Source organism: Ovis aries, chromosome 1, assembly GCF_016772045.2.
Source record: "Ovis aries strain OAR_USU_Benz2616 breed Rambouillet chromosome 1, ARS-UI_Ramb_v3.0, whole genome shotgun sequence".
Lineage (NCBI taxonomy): Eukaryota > Metazoa > Chordata > Mammalia > Artiodactyla > Bovidae > Ovis > Ovis aries.
Window position 1 is genome coordinate 10,976,439 of NC_056054.1, and position 26,759 is coordinate 11,003,197.

At 40.8% G+C, this 26,759-nt stretch overlaps 3 protein-coding genes and 1 pseudogene across 6 annotated transcripts in view; 3 read left to right on the plus strand and 1 right to left on the minus strand.

Moving 5' to 3' along the window:
* Nucleotides 1-13,587, plus strand: part of AGO3 (argonaute RISC catalytic component 3) — a 125,481-nt gene extending 111,894 nt beyond the window's left edge. For all 4 annotated transcript variants that reach the window (XM_004001795.6, XM_060393682.1, XM_042245406.2 and 1 more), the window contains one exon: nucleotides 320-13,587. In XM_004001795.6, coding sequence (XP_004001844.1) covers nucleotides 320-428 — 109 coding nt within the window. In that variant the 3' untranslated portion in view covers nucleotides 429-13,587. The remainder of the gene's footprint in view (nucleotides 1-319) is intronic.
* Nucleotides 3,817-25,562, minus strand: LOC121818983 (magnesium transporter protein 1-like). The gene is made up of 2 exons (XM_042245441.2): nucleotides 25,330-25,562; nucleotides 3,817-21,124 (listed from the first exon to the last, which is right to left on the minus strand). The coding sequence occupies exon 2, from the start codon at nucleotides 20,941-20,943 to the stop codon at nucleotides 19,933-19,935; it is 1,011 nt and encodes a 336-aa protein (XP_042101375.1). The 5' UTR covers nucleotides 20,944-21,124; nucleotides 25,330-25,562; the 3' UTR covers nucleotides 3,817-19,932.
* On the plus strand, nucleotides 6,160-17,377 carry LOC114110859 (succinate dehydrogenase [ubiquinone] cytochrome b small subunit, mitochondrial-like; annotated as a pseudogene).
* Nucleotides 22,431-26,719, plus strand: TEKT2 (tektin 2). The gene is made up of 10 exons (XM_012096691.5): nucleotides 22,431-22,457; nucleotides 23,909-24,116; nucleotides 24,202-24,327; nucleotides 24,516-24,721; nucleotides 25,130-25,273; nucleotides 25,349-25,463; nucleotides 25,628-25,735; nucleotides 25,850-25,993; nucleotides 26,159-26,238; nucleotides 26,410-26,719. Exons 2-10 carry the CDS (start codon nucleotides 23,961-23,963, stop codon nucleotides 26,621-26,623), a joined length of 1,293 nt encoding a protein of 430 aa, XP_011952081.1. The 5' UTR covers nucleotides 22,431-22,457; nucleotides 23,909-23,960; the 3' UTR covers nucleotides 26,624-26,719.
* The last annotated feature ends 40 nt before the right edge of the window (nucleotides 26,720-26,759 follow it).

Here is a 26,759-nt window from a genome sequence, read left to right on the forward strand (position 1 = left end):
TTGGCAATAGTGTGAGGTAGTGATTTTGTTGCTTTACCATTAGTTCAGGGGAGAGATTATCAGTAATAAAAGTGATATATTCAGACAAAATTGTAGGATGTCTTGGATTTGCTTCTAAATAATCCTGGGGAGGTGAGAAAAGTAAGCCAGAATTGGCGTCGAGTTCATAATTATTGAAACTAGATGACAGACATGTCAGAGTTCACTATACTGGCCTCTTTGTTTTTAATTTAAAAAAATTTTCTATAAATAATATTCTTCAGAATTATTACATCAGAATATGGGATTGGTTTTGTGCTCATTGCCACTTTCCTTACAGTGCTGAAGGAAGTCACGTTTCAGGACAGAGCAATGGACGAGATCCACAAGCTCTTGCCAAGGCTGTACAGATTCACCAAGATACCTTACGCACAATGTACTTTGCTTAAAAAGTCTAAGGATATTCTCTGAGAGGAAGAACTGGAAGATGAATCGACATACAACTTATGTTTCCAGTGGAGTCAGCTGGGTGAGGATGCCTCCAGCCATACAGAAACCAACACTGCGTGGGGGCCAGGGTCTGATTTCATGTTGATGCAGGAAGATTGTCTACTTCGTCGAGGAACACAGCACCATTATGCAATATGAAACCAGCCAACTGCTTTTTTGTGCGGTCTCCTGTAGGAAGTATCGCGGTTGTTTTGTTTTCACTTTCTTGTAGTCTAACCCTTTTAATGCCTTTACCTCAAGTTGCTTGGCAGCACAACTCTTTGCAAAAAAAAAAAAAAAAAGTAAAGAAAAAGTAAATGAAGGTTTTTTTTTTAAAAAAACTACACCTATATGAATAATCAAAGTGATTGTTCACAATGATGTGTGCAAAAAAATTAATGTGCATTCATGTATTCTTGTAAAAGTTATCTGTGTATTTTACATATATACATGCATACCGCATATGCATATATATCTGGATCTACACTGACAGTGGATATATATGTATCTCTGTATATATTTTACAGTTCATTCCATCGGGGAACCGTCTTTCCCTTTTATTATTCTCCCACCGCCACTTTCATTTTTCTCTCTACCTCCCTTGCCGCATTTTTTTCCCCTGATGCTACCAGTGACATTCAAATATTCATGTATCTGGTTCATTTGAATATGAAGCATGGCAAACTAGATTTTTATTTTGCACACCCTACTCCTATCTCTTGTCTCATACACAATTTGGAGTCCTCAACTCTTGGTATTGCTTTCCTAAGAAACAAAATTATTTTATATATACATATATATATATATATATATAAAATATGGTTTTGTGAGAGTGAATGTCTGCCCCCTCCAGCCCTCAGCTTACATTTGCCATTTGTGCAATGTGTATATAAGCAGTAGCACCTAAACTGTTCTTTTTCTTTAGTGAATTTGTTAAAGCTGCTATCAAAAAAAAAAAAAAAAAACTTGTCAAAAGTTGTAACTCCTCTATAACTGATGCTACTATTCTAAAGTCTTCTGTTTCTATGTGTTATACATGGAAATCCCTTAAAGCTTTTATAAAGGGTAAATGTTTTACATGATTGGAATCGTGTAGGGTTGAGGTCTCTGAAATTGGGTAGAGAGAAGGGGTTGTTGAGGTTTCTTTTAACTTTTTTTGCTAGTTTACTTGCTGCCTCTCATACCTTAATGTGATTTTCATATATATATTTTTATATATATGTGTTGTATATATAAACATATATGTATGTGTTTTGAAGTATAGCTTCCTTTTCTTTTATATTTATTAGAGTAGTGCTTTAATAATTATAGAATCGTATTGGCAACATCTTTTATAGGAATATAATCATGTTTATTTTAAGAACTGACGATTTGTTTTTGCTCTCTTTTAGTGCAATAAGCAGTTTTAAAAGAAAGCTGTGTCTGTTTTACATCTTTACCACAAATCGTGGGAGAAACAGGCACCTCCATAATTTTAAAAGGGCAAAGTAATATAGCCTTAATTTCAGAAGGAAAGTTTTATAATTTTCAAGTTTAAAGCATGTCTTATAAAAATCATTATGAAAATGAAGGAAGTTAAATTTCCTAAATGAGTCTTGACCTTGAATATTAGAAATAAAGTTGAAGAACTTTGATTTAATTAATGACAATGACTAGCTTAAGATATAGAAGACATTTAAATTTTTGAAAAGAGCTCGTGTTTGTTGAAGAATCATACTGGTAAGCTGCCAGTTTTCATCTACTAAAACGAGTCAGGAAAATATAAAATGATATTTTTAAAACTTTATTTGCTAATTCATCACTAGTGTAACTTTCCTTTTAAAATTAGGGAGATGGTGACAAAGGAAGTTAGGATTTTGATCATTTGAAATGAGTTAAATCACTGAAATGTTGAAAAACTTTTTTGCAGAACTTTTGTTTTATTAACTTCACTTTAAGATCTTAAAAAATACTATAAAGCTGTCAAAACCGAGTTTATCAGTAACCTTGGATTCAAGGGAGCTTTGCACTTTGTAACTCATGAAAATTGCATTTAAATTTTTTTTTTTTTTGCACTGGTTCAGAGTGTAGATATTACAGATTGTTTCCAGTGGGCATTGTTGTTAACCTTTCAGAATTCCATCTGCACATGAAAACAAATGGATTAGCTCTTTAGTTTCTCTCTTACCTATTATCCACGTAATGCCAATTTACTGTATTTTGAGCCTAAAATCTGAGCCCATGTCCTCCAACAGGTATGAAATCTTTTGTCCCCCTGCCAGAAAATTAAGAAAGTACTGTATTTTGTATGTTTATTATATTGAAGTTGCTGAGATGCAATTTACAACACTGTTTCAAAGCTCTTTACATAACGTAATATTTGTATAGTATATACATTTTTCTCCCAACCGCCTCTCCTCTTCCAAAAAATGTCTATAAAGGTTGTATTTTTTTTTTTACATTGAAATTTCACTGAATATAATCCAGGACATAGACAGGAGAAGGAAATAGTATATCTTAGATGGTAAAAACCTGATGGTGTATGTTTGCTCAGTATGAGTAAAACATCGTCCTTAATCAGTGAGAGTTTCACAGATTCATGTGGGAGACTTTAGGGCCTAGGGAAGAACTGTAGATAATTTTCCCGTTTACCTGCTTTACCTAATTTCAGTCACCTAATCTCACATGTGCTAAAGTAAAGCCCACAATTTAAATCTATTTAGAAGGACTTTTACAGAGGAAAAAAAATTTTTTTAACATAAAGCTTTACCTTTGAAATGAGTTCTTTATAGGGTGCTCTTAGAGTTTCAACATTGCTAGTTTAAAGTTGGTTAACTTGAAAGAATATGTATAGTATATTTCTATTTTGCTTACTAACAAATTGGTGTATCAAACTTGATTATAAGAAACTTTGTGCTTAGAATTTTAAGATAAAAGACTAAATGGCACATATTTTTTGAAATTTGTTTTAATTGTTGTACTTCTGGTGTAGAATCACTGATCTTTTTTATTTAAAAAAAAGGAGAAAAAAAAGATTGTTTTGAGTTTAAATGGTCATGAAACTCAACAGTGACCTTTCTGTTCCTGCCCTTGCTCACTGACTACACATACAGTGAATGCTAAATTTCTCTCTGCTGTTTTCTGTGATATATGAGTGACTTTAAAATGTCAGTCCCAGCAACTGGTGTGATAGATTTCCTTGTGAAGAATTGGGAGCTTAATGTATATTCTGGATGGCAAATATGTAAAGTGCTGATGCGTGTTTATATCACAGTATCAAGTCAATGGCCTTGAGGACCAGGCATCTATAATACTGTAGCTGCTATATTTATTTAATGAAGTAGAGTCTGACAGTTACTGCACTAAACAGTAAGGAGATGAGCAGGATTCAAGGCTGGTGTTAAACTTTTTTTTTTTTCCTAAATAAGACTTAAGAACATGAAATAGCAAGATAACAAAGGGTGCTGCCAATTTAGGTTCAATTTAATGTCAGGATACTCTTTCTTTGTTTTAGAAAATATGGATTTTTACTTTAAGAGTTTTGAAAAAGGGTACCTCAGCCTCCTTAGTACTGGTTTTTGGCTTATTTTCACAGACATACAGATGCCCTTTATTTTTTTCTTAATATTTACCTTTTAACACATTTCTCAGAAAAAGTATTTGTCTATGAAAATCTTCCTGGTTATAACCTATTAATTTATTTATCTTCCTTGAAGAGAGTCTAGGTGGGATTCTAGTAGGAGTATACTAGGTGTTTTAGAAGGCACTTGATAAAGATTCATCTCTTCTTTCTAGCATGGAGACTCCCAGCCTTCTAAACACCTATACTAGTTTTCCAAACTATAATAGGTTCTCTAATGACCCACCACTGCCTAAAGTTTACTTATATATTCTCTAATGGATTTTAGTATGACAGACCTCATGACAGGCTTAGTCATGACAGACTTAAGCTATGTCTAGGAAAATAAAAGCTGAGTTGCCATTCCTTAGAAATGATTGGCAGAGGATCTCAGTGTTTAAGGAAAAGAATCCCAGTAATAAATCTGAAGGATCTATTTCTGATGAATTATAGACTAGGAATTAGAGACTCTTATCCAAGAAATTTTGTGGGTATTTGATTCAGAGGCCAACATGAATTTACCATAGGTAGTGATTTTTATGAAATTCATGAAGCTAGCCACTTGGATGCAGCTAGAATATTTTGTAGTCTTGCTATTAAAACTTGATAGTGATGTTTTTCCAAGAGGCTTAACTGACAGGTCTGTGTAAATTTTATTCAGTGTCATTAAACCTGGTTTAAATAGTTATTTTAATTCATCCTCTTAGATGTTTTCCTGTTGAATACTTTTTAAAGACAAGTTGCCACTAACAGTAACTTGGTACTTGAATTATCTTTTATGAGTTATCAGTCAAGATGTAAAAAGACACCATTGGACTGGTATCTTTATGTTGGCTTTTTTAATCCTTTTCATTCCTTTTGAGAATTCGTGGATATCCTAAAGCTTCAATAATAATACTTGCGAGACTTTATACCAAATGAGACCTTTGTGAGTAGCAGTATAACCGTGACTCTAGAGTCTGTCTGTATTTTCCTTTTCTCCTCTCATTTGATCATATAAAGCACTTTGTGATTCTCTAGGAGTTGAAAAGCAAAGAATAATGTGTAAAATCAGTACATAGATGGGAAAGTGAGAATTTTCTCAAAAAAAATCATTTAAAAAAATTCCTACTTATACTAAGAACATTTTTGATCAGTGGCAATACTAGAAATGATACTGTGATTAGTGAAACCTAAGCTGACTCACAGAAAGAAAAACTCAGTCTCTCTCTCTCTCTCTCTCTCTCTATATATATATATATAGCCTCAAAGGGAAAAATATTTTTTACTTTTTCCTGCTTTTAAAAGTGGTACATTTCAGTTTATAGTTTTCCATGTTGATCAAAATAATTTATTTTAACTGAGATACAGTGGTCAAAGCTTGTGCTAATATTATCTACTAGTTGAATTTTATTTTTCTTTACCCATCAAAGATAGTGCTCTATATTTTTACATTGTTGTAAGAATATTTTGCTCTTGAAGTATGGAAACTAAAGATTTTAATTTGAATTAAAGATAGAAGGTTAATAAATTTCATATGGAGGGTTAAGATTTACCAATGAGAAGCCCTCTTGAAGTATCAGGTAGCCAACAGAATGACAAAATTAAGATGCTCTCGAATCATCCATCCAGCCATTGGCTTCCCTTCCTTTTTGAAATCAATATCTGAGGTAACCAAACTCTAATGTTGTATCTATGTTAGCGTATCATTAAAGCAAAGATGTTCTTCAGGGTAAACGCTGAATTAAATTTTTAAATCATTTTTTAAAGCAAGGAGGTTCTTAGAAAGTGCCTTTTCAGAAGATGGTGCTGTAGACTTTTATTTTTCAAATAGCATGAGGCTAAAAATTTAAAAGATAAATTATTTTAGAACTCCAAGAGTATGACCGTTTCATACAAATAATGTTATTTGTTGTCCTGAATCTGGTCCAAGGGAACCAAATATAGCTTTTATTCAGTAAAGTATCTAAGTAAATGCTCACCAAATGTAGGTTTTGTAGGTTTAAAAACAGTTTTTAACAGAATTAACCCTTTCAGTTCTCAGCTGTGTTGAAGGTAATCTATATGGCACATAAAACAGCGAGTTTGCTTAACTTTTTAGCAAGGGTACGAGTATGGTAGTAAACCCCCAAAGTCAATGGTAATTTGCCAGAAATTATGTGATAGGCTACCCTCTCCCCCCTCCAGCATATTCACCCTTATGTAAATATCTATTGGTGGCCTTTTCTAATTACTCCTCATTAAAGAAGACTGCATATAAAGATAGAGCCAACTCACCAAGGAAATAGGAAAAGTAAAATGATTATTTCTCTATCTTTAGGGAAATTTTTTCTCTTTCAGGCAGCAGGATATATTCTAAATGTCTCCCTCTTTTTTTCTAGCATAGATAAAAAATGATGGCAGTGCATCTGTACAATTGGTTAATTAGAAATAGAACATGGCTTTGGAGGAAATAAGTAAAAGGAAGGATAATAGCAGAATTATTCCTACTGGTTGGAAATTTAGTAATCTATCAGAAAGCAATTTTCCCCTGAACTAGAAGTAGTAAACAGCAGTTAATGATCACCTAACCAGTTCTTGCTTGTGAACTTGGTGAGCACTCTTCCAGAAAAGAACAGACTTAAAAACCAGACAAAAGAACACCACACCTCAGTAACCTTGTATGCTGCATTATGTAATGATAGTGAAATCATATTGATTGTTTGGAGTGTACTATGTCTGTCTGCAAATATACATGCACAGTAAACTTTTTCATTTTTTATAATGTCATAATAGCAATTATGGGTTTATTTTTTTAATATTAATTTTTCTATTGTGATGTTTGTATTTATTGACAATTTGTGTGCAACTTTTATATTTTGCTTAGATATTGGTTTTAAGGTATTTTATTTTTATAGATATTTCTAGCTTTTCCTCTTTCTTTGTAATATCAGCTAAGATAAGATGGAATGTTAACATACCAACCAAACTACTAATTCCATAAACTCTAGAGTTTGGATGTTTACCAATAAACCATTAACACTATTTTCTAACTTAGAATATTTAATGTTGTTTATATAGTGGGCATTAAAAAAGACAGTCTTTAGACAGATTCCTAAATGTGGAGGGGAAGTGGAACTTTCCTATAAGTTAGATTTCCTTCCCTTAAGTATCTAACTAACAGACTGGATTGATTTCATCTGATCTGCAGATTGGTGCCAGCTTGTTACACTTCTTTTTCTAACTTCAGCTACAGTTGAAACTGCTTAAATGGTTACATCATTCAGCATTAGGATTATGATACCATTATAGACCTGGAAAACAAATAGCAAATGATTCAGAAGTCAGTGATAATTGACTTTGAAATGGGGTGTCCCCTCCCCTGCCATAATTATATTATATGGAAGGTTTGCTACCCTGATCTTTTTCCTACTGTGCTTTTAAAATTGTTTTAACCCTACCATACTTTTAAAGTTGTTTCACAGAGTTTAAATAGCTAAACTTAAGATAAAGACTGATTAATACTGTATTTCAGCTAGTTAAACATTTAAGTAATAATTATGAATTTGAATTAATTGGAGGACAGTTAAAAGTATCATTATATAATATTAATTTCAAGTGTAATATAGTCACTTTAGTTTCCTAGTGAATCAGTTCAGTTCAGTCGCTCAGTCGTGTCCAACTCTTGGTGACCCCATGGACGAAGAGATCAAGATTATTTGTATTGACATTAACTTTTTATAAAGGTACATGAAAAAAGTGAATTCTCTTAAACAGGTAAAACATTTCCATTGTATTTTTACACAGTGAATTTTCTTGGTAAGCCAATTTTTTTCTGTAAGAGATTAAAAGATAAACTTGATCCCACCCTCTGAGCTTTAAATTCTAATTTATCAGGGTTTAATGTATGACATTTTGCCATACTATATTCTTTCACTGAGAAGGGTAAATGAGAAAGTTTCAAGTAATTATAATCAGAAAAATGTTATTTTTATATTATGTGAAACAACAATTTAAAATGAATCAGCCTGTGATTTCATATAGATGTTAGTTATTATCACTTTTCCCCCACATTTTTGCCAGTTTCAGTGGGTTTTCAAATATTCATAATACACTAAGCTACTTCCTTTACCCTGATATCAAGTAGTAATTGAAGGTTGGTATCCGGGAGTTGGTGACAGGCAGGGAGTCCTGGCGTGCTGCGGTTCATGGGGTCGAAAAGAGTTGGACGAGACTGAACTGAACTGAACTGAACTGATTCTGATTATAGGAATTTGTTGATACAAAAAAACTAAATATGTTTTGAGCAGTCAGATATATTTTTGTTGCAAGTATATGCTCCCCTCTTAAGGATATTTATTGTGGTCATAATTTTAATAGTTTTATTCATTATGCTTCAACATTGCCCTAGGTTGGCAGGCATATGATTCTTGTAGGCCAGTATTTTAAGGCAGCTTTAAGTAGAAGTCCTCCTTTGTTTTCTTTTTTTCCTTCCAAAAGCTCTTAGGAACCTGACATATAGAGCTTATTTCGCTCTTTATGATTGGCTCCATAAATCAGGGTACCTAGCATCAGTGCTGAATTACCATGCTGAAGTACTGGGTGACGTGCTCAAGCTTAGAGTCACCTCTTAGAGCTGTCATGAATAGTCTTACGTGAGTAGGAAACAGATAGGAATATTGATCATTAGAACTTTGCTTTTTTGTGTGATGTTTTATTTCTAAAAATTGATTATATGCAAATCTACAATGTTATGTTTTAAGTTTAAAAGGCTTGTGCCAGAGACTAGAGAGGGAGATTACTCTGGTATTTAATGCCTAAAACTTTCCAGCTTTATTTACTTCATGGCTTTAGTTGGAAGGACAAACAAAAATCCTTTAATTTGGCCCTTTATTTTTAGAACCAAAGAAGGGGGAACTTTTCTACAAAAAAATGTTGCAGGTGTGATAGGAGATCTTTGTGAAGAAATGGACTAGTGGGTTTGTAAGAGTATGTAGTAAGGGGGGAAATGAGGAAAAGGAAAAGGTTTCTTTGCTGGAATCCTTTTGGACAGAAACCTTAAATTGTTTGATACTTACCTATTTCTCATAGTCACATTGTAAAAGAAGAACTCTTGTTATTTGAACCTAAGAAAGTGTCACTGTAAACTAAATGTATTTTATGTTGTTTGTTGTCCCAGATCTAAAGGTATATCTATCTTCATTAGAGACGTTGCTTCTGAATTGTAATTTTAAAATGAAGTATTTTTCTTAAATAGAGCCACGACATTGCTATCAACAAAGCTTCTCCAGCTTTTCCCTTTATATAGAAAACATAAAACAGAACCTTCCCAGACAAGGTAGTTTTTCCTGTAAAAAAATATATATATTTTTTGATAAAAGATTTGGGGAAAACACTGGTAGGCTGTGATGAAGAGGGAAGTTTGCCTAACATAGATAGTCCAGCCAGGTTAATGGATACAGTTTGATCCCAGGGAGTTTAACAAGAGGAACCTTTGGTAGCAGGTAAACATTTGGTTTTGGTAGCAACAGGCTTGGATCTCTGGTGGTGACTAACTGCGAATATCTCCCTGTTTCATAGAAAGGAAAGGGAATGATCTCATAGTGTTGATTGATGATCCTGCATGTGCTGTTTTTCTAATTCAGAAATCAGGTCTAGCAAGCACTAACCAAAATCTAATACTTTGTCCCCGTAAGATTCTGAAAAAGATTTCCAGGAGCTTTCTCATTTCTTAGCCCAGAGTACAACCATTCTCCTCTTTAGAAAAGAAAGAATAAAGATTTAGAGACAATTTATATAGAATTCTGCTTTGAGCAAATGTCTTTAAAATGCTTTGGAAAGAAAGATCACATACCACAAGTTATGGCTTGATTGAGAGGCTCTCTGAATACTGTTTTCATGTTTGGGTTCTAAAGCTTTTTCTTTGACATACCATTCTTTGATTTACTTGAGTGCCATCATTCTGTTTTGGGATGTTGTCAGTGTCTTATCCCATTTATGAATCGTGCAGTTCTTCTCTCTCCTCCCCCTTACAGACACACACAAACACACACACTATTAAAAGGGGGAGGGATAAAAGAGAAAAGATAATAAGAATCATTAGAATGTAACTTTAGTTAATAATGATAGAAATCCTGAGTTGGTTAAATGAGAATTAAGATTGAAAGTGTTAGTGCTGCAGCTATTCTCTGTCCGTAAAGGTTTTTGCTACCTGTAGAGTGATAACGTGTACAGAATATGTATCTGAAATAGGATGTTATAGCAAAGTAATAGAGAAAATTACTCCTGAAAGTAACATTTCAGTTTTTTGCAACAGTGATGCCCATATTCTTAAGGAAAAATTAATGTATCTTCTGGTTTTAATGAATCAGACTCTGATTTAAACATCAGATGATTTGTAACTGATTCTGACATGTCACCTTAAATATATAAAAATTATATTAAATGAATACTTAAGACTATTATGTCCTCTTAATTTACATATTATTTCAGACCTTAGTTCTGTAGATATATCTCTCACCTATATGCCTCTTAGTGTGTGCAAAGTTCCATATTAAATTTTTTTTAAATTTATTTTGTAGTCAAACCTGAACTATAAAGGAGAAAGCAAAATAAGTTTCAAATACCAGAACTTTTAGAAGATCACAACTGGAAAAAGATGGTTGAGAGCTTGTTGCCTTTGAGGGTAGTGAAAGTGTTAGTCGCTCAGTCAGGTCCGACTCTTTGCACCCCCATGGACTGTAGCCCACCAGCCTCCTCTGTCCATGGAATTCTCCAGGAAAGAATACTGGAGTTGGTAGCCATTCCCTTCCCCAGGGGATCTTAAAGACCTCTAAAACTTGAGCTAAGACTTGGAGTTTAGCTCTACCACTAATTTGCTCTGTGTCCTTAATCTCTTCATGCCTAGGTTCTTGTAAAATGGTATTGATAATACCTGCCCTCATCTCCCTCACAAAGTAGTTCTAAGATTAGGATGATGTTTGTGACAGTGCTTGAGTTCTCCAAAAGAAAAGCGATTCAGAGGTTCAAGATAAAAGAATATTGTTGTATGAAGTATTCATTTCCAGTTTGTCCCTATGAAAGTATCTTTAGTTACCACCCTGGATCATTTTATCAAACAAATGTAAGAGAAACTGAGGCTTTATCATGGTATGGCGTTCGCCTACAAACGTATTCTGTTCCATTTCTCCCCTGCTAGCTATCACACAGGTTGAATTTTTCTTTGTAATCATTTTTGGAAAAAGTGCAACTCCAAAAACCAAACTCCTTTTAGTGGTGCTATGGCAGCTGTGATTGTATTTCGAGTTAGATCAATGTGATGAAACCATCAGATAATCAAAACTTAACTAACTTTGCCTTTTGCCTTCAGGCATTTTTGCTGTGGATCGGCATCAGAGGCTGTTGCACAACCAGATAGTTATCCATTTGTTATCCCTTTGTTTCTTGCAGATTTTTCTGTACCTTTTTTTGGAGTACGGGGTTAGGTTTTAAGAAGGAAAGTGTGCTTCTTTCACTTAACACTTCACAGAGTTGACCTTGCTTTCCAATCACCATGTACCTGTAAAAAATCATATTAAAAGGGTTTTCTTCTTCATTTAAATTCAGTTCGGAGCATCTGCAGGTGATTTTAGGCAGCCTGTTGGTGTCTGACCCAGTTATCTTTATGGATTGTGGGCGGAACCTTACATTTTTACAGACTTACCCACTTTCCTGGGGGTAAGGGGCTCCTGTTTCTAGGAAAAAAACAAAGGGCACATCACCACAGGTTGTATAAGCAATTCCTTTGCTTGTTTGTTTTGTTAAGAAATAAAGGATGCATTTGAGGTACACAGGGTATGAATGCATTCAACATTTATTTTTTATTTCTATAGATGCTGATCTCCCCTTCTTGCAGGCAGTTTGAGCTTTTAGCTCATCACTAACATGGGTGATATCTGCCTTAGTTTTATAGGATAAAGTTGGGGAGGTTCATGCTTGGAAAATGAACAAAAAAAACCCACCTTGCTGGGTCAGATAGCTGAGAACATTGGATATTTCAGGAATACTTTTAAACAGTTTTTGCTATAATGTGTAGCTTTAATATCTGTCTTCAGTTATAGACCCATGAAAGTATTACTGTATCTTGTGAATAAAGATCATTCTTGTGAACTATATGGATGCATTCATAGGCTGTGGGAAGCAGTGGTGTGTGTGTGTCCGTGTGTGTGTAAATATTCTATGTTTATAACACTGTGTATTACATAAGTTTATATAGAAAAAATGTGTTTCTTTAATGTTTTGGGGGACTAAAATTGTGATATAACCATTCCAGTGTAATCTGACCACTCACTCTAGAGAACATTTATACTACACACAGATACACACCCCTAAAGCGTGGCTAACTGCTCCCACTTTAGATAATTGCTGCTTTTTTTTAAACCCAAAATAATGGAGGAGGAAATAGCACTCTTTTTAAAGGGGCTTTTCTGAAAAGTAAAATGTAAATATAGGACATGTGGGGAGGGTGGGGCCATCTGCCTGCAGATGGACAAATAGCCTTTTAAATTTTACTTTTTAACCATCTTAACCGTGTGTGCCTATTTGTACTGCAGATGTGAAATATTTGGGGGGGTTAATATCAGTATGTTTTGAAACTGAATTATTACATAAAATCAGAGTAACCTCTTTCTCCATCCTCCTTTTCCACACTGACTATTCTTGCCAAATATTTCTACCGAAACCAAGTTTCAGCATGGTAAAACGATGGACACTCAAACCTCCTTCTTCATCTTCCCTATCCTGTCTTACACCCGGTCTGGCCTTATATTTTTTTGTTGGCTTTTCATAAGTAAGAACAATTTACTGTAGTTTAGAGACTGCAGAATTTCAAAATGTTTATCTATAAGCCTTCCTTTGTTAATGTTCAGCTACACAGTCATATTAGTTAAAACAGTGGAGTCAGTGGGGTGAGTCTGAGTCCGTAATATGCTGTAAGATAAAATCTTGACTGATATTAAACTTGACGGCTGCATATTATTAAGAGGAAATTGGATTACATGGTGGGTGGGAGCTAATCTATGATATATATGTAATCACTGTATAATTAGAAACACCAAATGTTGAGTCCTATCACTGTGTACTTGGGGGCCAGGCTTTGGATATGGTTTTCATTTTAATTCCTTGAAAACTGTATGTCATTAAGACGAGCAGAAGGCAAATAAAGTTTTTAAACAAAAATGCTTTGGGGGGGTATTTAAATTATGTTCCCCCAAAAAAATCTTTACTACAAAAAACCTAGGGTTGAGATTGAGACGCTTCAAGCCGCTTTTTAAGCAGTTCAGTCACTTACAATATTTTATGTTAAAGAAATTGTCATAATTCTTTCTGAGCCAAACTGTCACTAAAGTGTCCTGTGACAGAACCACTCCTCTTTTTTCTGCCATTCTGTGTATTGGAAGAGTTCTATGTTGTATTTGTTTTTAATCCTTGATTTTAAAATATTAATGGTTTTAGTGTTGCTTAGCATCAGTTTGAAGTGTAACTTTCACTAATAACTGCAATAAAAAGAAAAGCTTTGCTCCAAACTTTCTGTTGGTGTGTGTTCATCATTACTGCACTTCAGGCTTAGGTAAAGGGAGTTAGTGTGAAAGAGTAGAAAGAATTTAGGCTTTAAGAATCATAAAGTCCTGGATTCTAGACAAGTTCCTTGATGCTTCTAAATAATAGTAGGGCTGTTGGGATATTCAATGAGTTAATAGTTGGAAAGTACTTAATAGTGCTGGGCATGCAGATAGAACTCAGGGGTTAAAGAGGTTCTCCCTGGGACTTTCCCAATGGTCCAGTGGCTAAGACTGTGTTTCCACAGCAAGGGGCACTCAGGTTTGACCCCTGGTCAGGGAAGTTATGCATGTCAAAAAAAAACCCAACTCTGATGGGTCTGGAGCTCCATAGGGGGGAAATAAAGAGATGTAAAATACAATTTAAAAACTTTCTCACCCATCTAAATAAGACATTGAGTCTCTTAGACTCTCCTTCCTTTATTTAAATAACAGACACTGGGTGGGGTGGAAAGAGGAGTAAGGAAGAAGTCAAGCTTGCAAACTGCCAAGCGGTGAAGGAACTTAATAGGTAAGAGAAACAGAAATGAATTGGAGAAATCTTCACAGGCCCAGAAGTATTGGATACACAGCCCAGGGACGATACGCGAGACAACACTGGACTGAAATTTTGAAAACAGCTCTCAACAGTCACGACCGCACGACCTCAGCTGTATTACTTTTCATTTCATAATTGAAGTTAATAGACTAAACTCAGAGGTCTCAAGTTGGCCGCCAGTTTCGGTCTGCAAATAATTTTTGTTCGGTGTTGAAAATATTTTTATTGGTTGCTAACATTTAAAAGCTGGCGATGGACAGAGAAGCCTGTGTGCTGCAGTCCATGGGGTCGCAAAGAGTCGGACATGACTGGGCTACTGAACTGAACTGACTCAACATTTAAAAAATCAGAAGATCTCACATAAAAATCCCTTCCAACATAAAGCGATTCATCAGTTTCACTACTGCTTCAGAGCCCTTTCACAGCTGCCACAAGGGGAAGCTCAGGAGTGGCTGTCCCCTTTGGATGGAGCTGACTCCACAGCCCCCATCGCTCTTTGCCCAGTTTGCAAATGTGTGACTCAAAGGAACCCTAGCAGGACCTGAGGCCTCCAGCCAAGCAGGAATGACCTATAAGAATGAGCTCCTTACCTAGGAGGAACTCAACTACTTTGAAGGATTCCAACCTAAATATTAGACACTTGTTCCTTCTTTATATGTTTTCCCTATTTCTGTTCTCCACAACATCAGAGAATTCAGTCTGATGCCATCTTGCTATTATGTATCCTGCACCCCAGGCTTACCCCACCTCCATGTCCCCAGACTCGGTGCAACCCTAACAGTACAGTTTGTGTTCTTGAAGGATCTTGTTACTGATGCTGAAGAAGCACTGGTTACCTTAACTAACAAATGCTGATGGGTTGAGTTTCTTTAACTACATGTGTCAGCTGTTAAATTTGACAAATAGAAGAAAATCACTCTAATGTCAGTCTTGCCCCAAACCCACTGATATAAGTTCAGAAAACATCAATAACTATACCCAGATTCATACACCTAAATGGGGGAAATATGTGTAACAGTGATGCGAAGGCATGCTCTGATAAGTCAGGCTGTAGTAAACATAGTGAAAAAGTGATAGTGTAGTCACTCAGTCGTGTCCAACTCTTTGCGACCTCATGGGCTGTAGCCCTCCAGGCTCCTCTGTCCATGGAATTCTCCAGGCAAGAATACTGGAGTGGGTAGCCTTCCCCTTCTCCAGGGCATCTTCCTGACCCAGGGATTGAACCCGAGTCTCCTGCCTTGCGGGCAGATGCAGATTCTTTACCATCCGAGCCACCAGAGAAGCCTGGTAGCGTACACAAGTGTACCAGAAAATCATGACGGTTATCTCAGCAGACAGTAATCAACCAACTGCTCTGACTGATTAATAAGACAGGCTGAACTGGACAGACCAAGTCACCAATTCTATTAAAATCCAGCTGCTTGAAACTTTCTTCAGAGAAAAGGGTGCTCAGAGCACTACAGTAAGACCTACAGAAGTGAGGTGGTCATCTAAGGAAAATTCCAAGGTGGTTTTTCATTTTTTGGGGGGGCCGTACATCTTGAACTCTTAAGTTCTCATAGTTTCCATGTTTCAGTCCTTTGATCATTTGACAAATTCTTTGGCTGCTGAGACTTGCACAGCTTGCAGCTGCTTTGAGGACATTAATTAGGTTAATCTGTCAGTGCCAAGAGAGGACAGGATCATTTTTACAATGTTTGATAAAATGTTTCTATCATAAAGGACAGGAAGCTTTAGTTTTTATCTGTTGAAAAACGATGGCTATTTTCCTACCTTGTCACTTTTGTTACTTCTATAATTTCTACAATCTATAAAGACCTTTGCAATGCCTTTATAGAGCAGCACTTTTCTCATCCTATTCTCCATTAAAATATTTTCCTTTAAGAATAATGCTTGGGTTCACTTATTTAAAAAGAAAAGCAGACATATTCATGGCTTATGAATTATGAAACTTTATATGATGTCTGATTCTCAGCTGAAACAAATTATATTAATAGACTTTTTCACTAACTGACCTCAGAAACAGCCCAGTTCAAGGATACTTGCAACTGCTAACTGTACAGTATTACTCTTTACTGCAGCATAAAGTACTCTTTGCTGCTAGATGGAATTTGCACATTATGTTGCAAAAACCGAAACCAAAAATATCGGAATAGTGTCGATGCTTTAGTAAACAGGATTTCAGTCACAACGTCATTCGGATGGTCTTCGTTTGTAATTTTGCTTTGGCTGTGCTGGGTCTCTGTTGCTGCATACGCTTTTCTCTAGTTGCATTGCAAGAGCTTCTCACTGAGGAGGCTTCTCTTACTGTGGCGCAGGCTCTAGGGTGTATGTGCTTCAATAGTTGTAGCACAGAGGTTCAGTAGTCATGGCTCCCTGGCTCTGGAGCACAGGCTCAGCGGTTCTGGCGCAGGTACTTAGTTGCTCTGAGGCACGTGGGATCTTCCCAGACCAGGGACCAAACCCATGTCTCCTGCATTGGCAGGTGGATTCTTTACCACTGAACCACCAGGGAAGCCCCACTTGCAATATTTTTATACAAATGTAAAATTAAGGTTGCCAAACCGTTTTATTAGTTCAATTTTTCTAATTTGTTTTTGTCCCTCTTACAAAGATTTTAGGTTATAAAAATTTGCCATTTGTGGTATTCCCTTGAATAGTCTTTTTTTTTTTTTTTTTTTACTATATTGGAAGATGGGTTTTAAATCTTTAATTAAAAAGTATTACTAGTATCTACGTTAAGACCCTTTAAAGGAGTGACGGAGCGACTCTCTGGTGGCTGAGTGTCCTCTATGGTGCCTGAGGAGTACAGGCTCTGTTCCTCCAAACACCAGTGTTCAGACCCAGGCATATCTCAGTGTATGATATACCCTGAGTGTGGCGTGTGGGATACAGGCTATTCACCCAACATGCAGCCACCATTCTGGATTCAAAGTTGCAGCTCTCCACTAGACTGGTGAGAGGGTTGTCAGTGTTTTGCCCCAAGGCCTACTTCCAGCAGCATGTTTGAATCCTTGCTCTGGGATGGACTGGCTGCAGCTCTCTCTTCACAGTCACTGGCACACTGGACAAGTTGTGACTATGTTCCAGCGGAGGCATCACTGAAAGCTGCCACAGTGGGCTTTTTGGCTCTCAACTTTCACATTTGCGGGGCTTTGTTATTTCAACCATCATGATGTGGGTATCTATAAAGTCATGGCTATGCTACGGAACCCCTGACCTTCTAGACTTAATACCTTGAGAACTGATTGTACACCTCCTTGCCTCTGCTCTGTCATGCTCTTCAACTCACAGTAAGAAGGCAATAACAGGTAAAAGTCCATTGGTGAGACAAATCTCTTCTCTTTATCACTTGATTTTTTTTTCAACCTGGTTATTTTGTAACTTTAAAAAATGTATTATTCATTTATTGGCAGCACTGGGTCTTTGTTGCTGTGATCAGGCTTTCTCTAGTTACACTGCATGAGCTTCTGATTCCAGCGGCTTCTCTTGTGGAGTGTGGGCTCAGCAGTGGCACATGGGCTTACTCACTCTGTGGCATGTGGGATCTACCCAGACCAGGAATTGAACCTGTGTCCCCTGCTTTGGCAGGCAGATTATTAACCACTGGACCAAAACCTGGTGATTTTTTTTAAGTATCTCTTTTAAAAAAAATTTATTTGGCCACATCGGGTCTTAGTTGCAGAACACAGAATCTTTGTTGCCTCATGCGGAATCTTTTGTTGTGGTGTGTGGACTCTCTAGTTATGGCACATGGGCTTAGCAATCATGGTGTGTGGGCTCAGTTGCCTGAGGCCTGTAGGGTCTTAGTTCCCCAATCAGGGACTGAACCCGTATCCCCTGCATTGCAAGACAAATTCTTTACCACTGGACCATCACAGAGGTCCCCCTGCTTATTTTTAGAATATAATCTTTGAAGAAAGATTTGAGAGGAATTGTAACCAAGAAGTTGTCAGACTGAGTTCTGCATGCTGGAGAGTTATTGGGGCATCTCTCAGCTTCTCTTAAGACTCACAGTATAACTAAAGGTTACATATGAGCCTTTGCCTTTTAATTTATCAAACTTTGAAAGGGAATTCAGTATCTGATCAGACTTCAATACTTGTCCCAGGATGGTAGAGAAAGGGAAAAACTGTTAATTCAAGAGTAAAGACTTTGCAAAAAGTTAGGCAGTGTTTAGTTTTTGCAAACTTCCCAGCCCTGTTCAGCTGATACTAGTTACTGATAGTTACATGTCCGAGGGAAATTTTAAAATTAGAAATGCTGATATTTCACATTACTGATTTCTAAATCCTAGGAAGAAGAGCCTGGAGATTTTCTGAATACTCTGAATATACAGAAGTTTCCTGTAGGGAAGAGGTCCCTTCAGATAGGTTTCAAATTGTTACAGATGCTAAACTAAGACTTAATCCTCAAATGTGTTTACTTGCCCTAAAATAATCTGTCCACAAATATAAAATTATAAGTAATAAGTTGTTCCCTCACTGTGGGAATCTCTAATGTGAAGATGAATTCTACGATGATAAGGTCTTTTTTAAAAAATTGCTGTATAATAAAAATTTATTGTACTCCAAAAAAAGACCCTTTTGGTATTAATTTGAAAATCTGCAGAAGTCTTCTCATGTAACAGTAAATTGTTGTTGCTTGAAAAACATTTTCACAAAGTTCTAACTTTTCTAAAATAGAAATTTCCAGAGGGATGACGAGAGTGTAATAGTAAAATACAACTCTGCTGTCATTTGCCAAGATTAATAAACTATTTAGAACTTAACTTTGATTGTCTATATAAAATAGAAGAATAGTAAACAGTTAAACAGTGGGGGAGGGGGATCTCCAAATCTGTACTTTGTTTTTCCACTTAAGAGGGTAAAAAGGCTGAAATAGAACCACCTTTAAGATGTTCCATTTTACCTTTCTGCATATTGGAAATAAGCTGATATTTTAGCATGCCTCCAAACAGAAAAGGATGAATAAAATCATCATTCATCCTCAATTATCTTTATTTTCACCTTGGATTTAAATTTAATTGAAAACAACCTCACAGCAAGACCAAAAGAGGAACTACTATTTTGTTAGAAATTGTCCTCTTGAAAGAAAAATTTAAAAAATTTATCTGAACTCTTTCCAGTTAAAAAGTAATTAATAGTCATGGAGACATAATCCAGTGTTTAGTTCGTTTGTAATATCTACAGCCACTGAGCAGCACAATAACGTATTTCAGCAGGAAAGACTTGGGAGATGCAGCACCAAGGATACTCTGTCTGCCTCTAGACAGTGGAAGTGCACTCTACAGAAAGGGAAGGCTCAGGGAGCAGCACGCTTAGTAAGCTGTGCAAATACACGCCTCCAAGAAAGGCAATACAGGCATAACTTCAGTAGCTAGATGCGGGGATTGACACCTTATCAAGACATTTTTCATATTAGAATAAGATCAGCTGACAAAGTATTAATTAAGGGACTTTCAAACATGGTCCTCTTCTGAGAAAAAGTATACACTCTGAGGGTCTTAGTCATTGGAATTCACTAAGTAAGGTAATATATGACATTTACTGGGAGGAGAAAATTGAGAAGAACAGAGAAGATACATACCATAACAGATGTTGAGAAAAAAAAACAGCTTGTTATTACCAAAGCACCACATGTCTCCTTTGGCTAAATCTCAATCACTTAAAGAAGCTATGAGTTCATATTCTTCCGCTTCATGTTTTTGCCTCCACATTAAAAAAAAAAAAAAAAGCTTCTTGCTTCCTTGTTTAACATCTCTAGGATCCTTTTTAATTCATGAGAATTCTGAATGGATAGACATGATACTTAATTCTGACGAAAGAAAGCAGCCAACTGAAGAAGATGACGACTAGACACATACCAGTCACGGACATTATCTTCCTCCTTATCATGTTCATACGAGAGGTGGCAGCTGTATTTAACAGCACCATTCCCAGGGTAATGCACATATAAAACAGAGAAATGATGTACATTTCTGCTACATACTGAAAGAAATACATGTCTTGAATATAATGTATCTGTCCTGTGTGAGTTTTGCTTTCAGCAAACGGGGCTCCTTGTATATGAATCCACATTCGACCAGATGACATCAAGATTACAAAACACAGAGCTAAAACCGCCCAAAAATTTTTGCTAAAAATAAATGTCCTCTTCCATTTCAATACATACACAAGTCCACCGATGAGAGCCAAAGATATCCCTAACTTGAAGGGATAGTGAAAATGTATAGGCTGTCTGGTTGTGAAATTGCCTATCCATCTCCCAGTTCTGTCGTCTGCCCATGTGAACATATGCTGCGCAGCGATATCCCTGACTTGGAAATTATAAATGTCAGCTGCCGTGAATTTACTTTTAGCAGGAAGATGGAGGACAACTGGACCTTCCTCCACCTGGAGCGTTTTAAAGACCTCAGGGCTTTCATCCAAATCCAGCATAGCAAAAAATACCTTGTTGCTGAATGCACTGGAGAACTGCCAGGAACCTGCCAAGATCTGAAATTCTTCAACAGCAAGTTTGCATGGTACACATGATCTAAATCTCTGGAGAGCAGTAAACATTGCAATAACGGAGTAGTTTCTTGGCTTTTCTAATACAAAGTGGTTGAAGGCAGCAGTGTTCATCCTCATCACCCTGTCTCTCTTAGTCCAGTCCATCAGCTGTCTGACCTTTTCTTCTAATGCCTTCTGTCCCTGGTCAGGATGTGCCGAAGCCTCAGGAGTCATGAACATCAAGGCCACCACAGTCAGAGATGCGTGCCAAAGCCACCACCATTCTTCCATATTTGTTGACTTCTTCTGGTTACGTTTCCAAATATCTATGCCAAAATCCGATCATTTTTTCTAACAATTTTTCCAGGGGTTTATATTTTTCTGTCTTCACTAATCCTAGTATAAAGAGCTATATCACAAATTTCCATGCATGTCTGGCTTATGAGCCACGTATTAGAGTTTAGAAAATATTCTGTGGAAAAAAAAATTTTGTGATTAAAGAAGTCTTGGAAATGTTTCCAACCTCAGTCTCTCTGCAGAGTTCCAGACTCACATTTCTGTCGGCTAGACTGCAGTACCGGATCCACGACAATTACCTCAAACTACTCAAAAACCAACCTCAGCATCCCCTTGCCTACCAAGCCCTGGGTTCTCTAACCTCTCTTCTCTCTGTGACGCGCTCCCCACCAGCCCCCCCCCCCCACCCCACCCCACCCCAACCCCGCACCCCCACCTCCCCCACCCCACCCCACCCCGCACTCACTGCTGTTTTAAAACTGAGGAGTCCCGTTGGACTCTTCTCTTATCCTCCATCTAAAAAAACCTAAACTCAGCCTCTGGAGCAGACGGCCTGAGTTTGGATCCAGGCTCTACCGCTTATCATGTGACCCTGGGCACAGGGTTCCTCACTTCTCTGAGCCTGTTTTCTCGCCGGTAAGACGGTGGTGGTCAGAGCACCCACCTCCTAGGATCTTTCTGCGCAGCCCTCCGAAGAGCAGCTGGCCGGCAAGCTGAGGCTGGCATCCCTGCCACCCTCTTGCCCAGCGCCACCACTAGAGGCAGTGTGGAGTCGTAATTGAGAGAAGATAGACCTAGGGACCAAACTTTCCATCCTCGCCAGGCTCTTTAGTTGCTGGCAAAAATGGGGGTCATGCCTGCCTCACCTATCAGTTATGTACATTAACGATCAACATTTTCCAATGCCTAAAACGGTCCTGGCACGGTTGAATTTTTTTTCCCCTTCTCCTTTTTAAAGAAACGGTTGAATTGTGAGCATTACTACTTCCAAAACCTCAGTGACCTCTCCCAGGGACGTGCTCTCTCCAAATACGATGATCATTCCTTTTATGACGTCAAGTAGATGATGAAATTGTTGGGAAAGATAGGATCAAAAGAATGTGTGTAAATAGTGTTAAATATATACACATTCTGGAAGGATACCCACTGGGGAGTGAGCCTGAGGATGACTTTGGTACCTTTTTTTTTTTTCTTTTGCCATGTTGGTGGGTGACCTTTATCAAAATAAAAATGGTTAACTTTCAATGAAGTGAGTGCCGTATCCTGACTCCCTCCCCATCCTCGCTGCACTTTCCGCAGCACTAGCCCAGCCACCGGCCCTTTCCTACCCGGAAGGCCTCTGCGCCCCAAAGCCGCCGGCGCCGCCCCAGCGGCGGCCAAGCTAAAGAGGCTGGCAGAGGTGAACGGCGCGCGGAGAACGGGGTGCCTAGCAACCGGGGTGCCTAGCAACCGGGGGCGCTTAACAGAGGAGCTGGCCAAGGGAGGCGGAAGTGCGAGCGCGGAAGGAGGTGAGAGGACGAGGGGACCGGGCTGGCGGGGGCGGGGTGCTGACACCTAAGGTCGAACTCCCTCCCGCTCCTTTCTTCGTGCCGGGGTAGTAATATAAACTAAAGAAGACTACCCCGGGAGAATGGGAGGGGCTGGGCTGGGAACCAGACAAAGCCCGGCTCCTCCCAGTGGGGATCCCTCACTGCCCCCCTCTCCTCCTCCTCCTCCTCCTCCTCCTCCTCCAGTAGAGGGCGGAGAGAGGGAACGTGACAGCGCCCCCACCCCTAATTCCCCAGAGCCAACTTGGGAGACTAGCCTGTCTTTTCCAGGCGGAGAACAGGGCACCTTCTCTTCGATCCCTCCGGATCTTGTCCCAAAGCTAGGGCAGGGAAAGAAAAGAAAATCGACAGGACTTGGTTCCTGCAAGTAGGGGTGAAAATTGGATTAAGGTCTATTTTTCCTGCTACCCAGGGCTTCCCTGGGCTTCCCAGGGTGGCTCAGACGGTAAAGAATCCGCCTGCAGTGCAGGAGACCCGGTTCAACGCCTGGGTGGGGAAGATCCCCTGGAGAGGGAATGGTTACCCACTCCAGTATCATTGTCTGGAGAATTCCGTGGACAGAACACCCGTCCCCGGTGTGGTGGCCCGGGCCGGGCGGGGTGGAGGAGGGAGAAAGGAGGGTGGCCCGCCGCCCTCCTCCCCGCCGCACCACCCCGCCCCTCCCCCTCGTGCCTCCCGCGCGGTGGCGGCGGCGCGCCGCGACCCTCGCGGACCCGAGGGCGCGTCGCGCGGTCGGGCATCCTCGCCGCGGGCGGGACCGGGGCGGTCGGGTCTCCCGGCCCGGCGAGCGCCCTTCCCTTCCGTGGCAGGCTACAGTGCACGGGGTCGCAAAGAGTCGGACATGACTGAGCGACTAACACAAGGGCTTCCCTGGTGGTTGAGCGGTAAAGAATCAGCCTTCCAGTGCAGGAGAGGCAAGTTCAATTCCTGGGTTGGGAAGAGCCCCTGGAGAAGGAAATGGCAACCCATTCCAGTATTCTTGCCTGGGAAATCCCATGGACAGAGGGCTACAGTCCATGGGGTTGCAAAGAGTCAAACCAGACTTAGCGACTAAACAGCAACAATTCCTGCTAAACAACAAGGATTCCTGCTACCCACCCACTCTGCCAGCCCTACTAAGCACTTGGTCTAACATACACACCCAGAGGGACCTCATTATCCCCTTTCACCTACTCCAGGGTGAAGGTGCCTCAGTAAGGTAAAGGTGCCACAGCTTGTGTCTGTGGCTGGATGGGTGGGAGGAGACTTAGTTAATGCCTCAAAGTTGAATGTAGGGAGAGCTGTTCCCAAGCAGGCTTCCGGAAGGAAGGGAACTGACGAAAAATGGACAGGAGCATGTCCTTTAGAGGGGCTACAGCCCAGGAGAGGCTCTGCTGCATGGTTTCCTGCCACCTGTTTGCCCCCTCCTGCAGAGTTAGGTGTCCTGGAACAGGCCTGGGGGCCTGACCCTTCAGGACCTGCACCATGGCCACGCTGAGTGTCAAGCCCAGTCCACGCTTCCGGTTGCCAGACTGGCAGACCAACAGCTACCTGTTGTCCACCAACGCCGAGCGCCAGCGAGATGCCTCACACCAGATCCGCCAGGAGGCCCGGGTCCTCCGCAACGAGACCAACAACCAGGTTGGGGGTCCGGAGCCCAGCTGGGTTGGTGGAGGGATAGCTCCCAGCCCTCGACAGCCTTTTTATCTGTGTCTGTCTCTTCCAGACCATTTGGGATGAACACGATAATAGGACGCGGCTGGCAGAGAGGATCGATACTGTCAACCGATGGAAGGAGATGCTGGACAAGTGTCTGACAGATTTAGATGCTGAGATCGACGCCCTGGCACAGGCAGGGAGCCAGGGCAGGGTGCCAGGAGACCCTGCTCAAGGACGACCTCCTCTCCTTCCCCTCTTTCGGGTCTGGGTATTTGGTGGCTTGTCCATCTGAGTCACTCACTGTCCCCTCGGCTAAAGTGGTGATGAGAGCTGCTTCCCAGTAGGATGGCCCCCCAGCCCCCTGTCCCCTCTCTCTTCTAGATGAAAGAGTCAGCGGAGCAAAACCTGCAGGCCAAGAACCTGCCTCTGGATGTGGCAATTGAATGCCTGACCCTGCGGGAGAGTCGGCGTGACATTGATGTGGTGAAGGACCCTGTGGAGGAGGAGCTGCACAAAGAGGTGGAGGTCATTGAGGCCACCAAGAAGGCCTTGCAACAGAAGATCAGCCAGGCCTTTGAGAAGCTCTTGTAAGAGAAAGACGGCATTCTCATGTTCCCCTGCCCTGGGAGGCTAGCACTTTTTGCACCTCCTGGACATGGTCTCAGAATACTTCTCGTGACACTGCTCCCGGCAGCTGTTATCTATTGATTGGAAACATGAGGGATGAGTCCATTTGCCATCATCCCTGACTTTCTGGGCACGTGAGCCATGTGGGTGTATGCCCTGTGGGTGTGTACAAGCATTTGGGTGCCCTAATTTTGTCTGTAGGGGGCTCATCCAGCTGTGCCCATCTTTGTCTCAACTGCAGCAGCAGCTCCTCTGTCACCTCAGCTTTCCCATCCCTCCCTGTCCCTTCAGCACCAGGGTAGGGGACTGCGTTCCGGGGCTGCCTTGGAGGGATGGTTCACTGATCCAGTCTCTTCCGTGCCCCCCAGCCTCCTGCAGGAAGCCCGACAGCAGCTCAGCTCTGACCATCGTGGCAAAATGGAAACACTGGACATTGACAGAGGCTGCCTCTCTCTCAACCTCAAGTCCCCGAACATCTCTCTGAAGATCAATCCCACACGTGTGCCCAGTGGGTAAGAAGGACGCTTCACTCCCTCTCCCTTCCTCCCCGCAGAGGCCATGCTCTTACTGTTTCCTGCCGCCTGCAGCTCCACCACACTCCAGCAGTGGGATGACTTCAGTCAGTTCAATAAGGACCGCGGAGAGGCTGAGATGAAGAGGGCCATCGAGCTGAGGGAGGCCATCGCCCTCACTATTGCCGAGGTGAGTCCCCCGCCACCACCACCTCGATTCTCCACGGCGAAGAGCTGGCCCCAGCGGGCACTCACAAGTCCCTGCCTTATGGCATCCCTCCCTGCACCTGAGCCACACCCTCAGGTGGCCAGAGCTTATTCCCTCCCTTTGCCCTGCCTACTTCCTGTCCTCAGACCAACAACGAGCTGGAAGCCCAGAGGGTTGCCACGGAATTTGCCTTCAGGAAGCGGCTGCGGGAGATGGAGAAACTGTACAGTGAGCTCAAGTGGCAAGAGAAGAATGTGAGCCTTCTCTACGTGGTCTCCTGGGGCGTGGACTTTCGGCTGTGAGATGAGCCCCGCCAGGAAGCCCTGGACTAGGTGAGCAGGTGGAGACTGGGTGCTCTGTCCCCGCAGACCTTGGAGGAGATTGCCGAGCTGCAGGAGGACATTCGGCGCCTGGAGGAAGACCTGCGCAGAAAGTTACAGAACCTGAAGCTGTGCCACACAAGGCTAGAAGCCAGGACCTACCGGCCCAACGTGGAACTCTGCAGGGACCAGGTGTGAGGGCACCCCAGCAGGGCACAGGCCCCTGCTAAGATTCCTCAGGATGACTCACTCTCTGGCAGAGCAGGAGTGCTGGTGTAGGGCAACCACCCCCCAGGCCTGTGGGCAGAAGGCTGGTATGGCTGACCTAGGACTCCCAACCTGCCCCTTTGCCTCCAGGCACAGTACGGCCTCACCGACGAGGTTCACCAGTTAGAGGCAACCATTGCCGCCCTGAAGCAGAAGCTGGCGCAGGCACAGTAGGTCTAGGGAGTGGGCAGGAGGGGTGGGAAGATACCTCCCACCACTGGGGTCCCTGGCTGCCAGCAGGCTTCCCTGCTGGCTTCCTGGCTCAAGGCTGGTGAGCTCGGTCAGCCCTGAGTTCTCAGCCTCATGCTGGGGGCAGTGGGCTGGTAATGCCTGCTCCCCAGGGACGCTCTGGATGCCCTGTACAAGCATCTGGCCCGGCTGCAGGCTGACATAGCCTGCAAGGCCAACTCTATGCTGTTGGACACCAAGTGCATGGACACCCGTCGGAAGCTGACCGTGCCTGCTGAGAAGTTCGTGCCCGAGGTGGACACCTTCACCCGCACCACAAACCGCACCCTGAGTCCACTAAAAACCTGCCAGCTGGAGCTGGCCTAGGCAGGGGCTGAGGGAGGAGAGGAAGGCTGGTTGAAAATGGAAGGGATGAGGGGAGCGGAGAGAACGAATCTAATAAAAGTCGGGGTTCTCAGTCTAGAGGGTTCTCTGTTCCCCCTGTATGTAGCCAGCGGGGGAG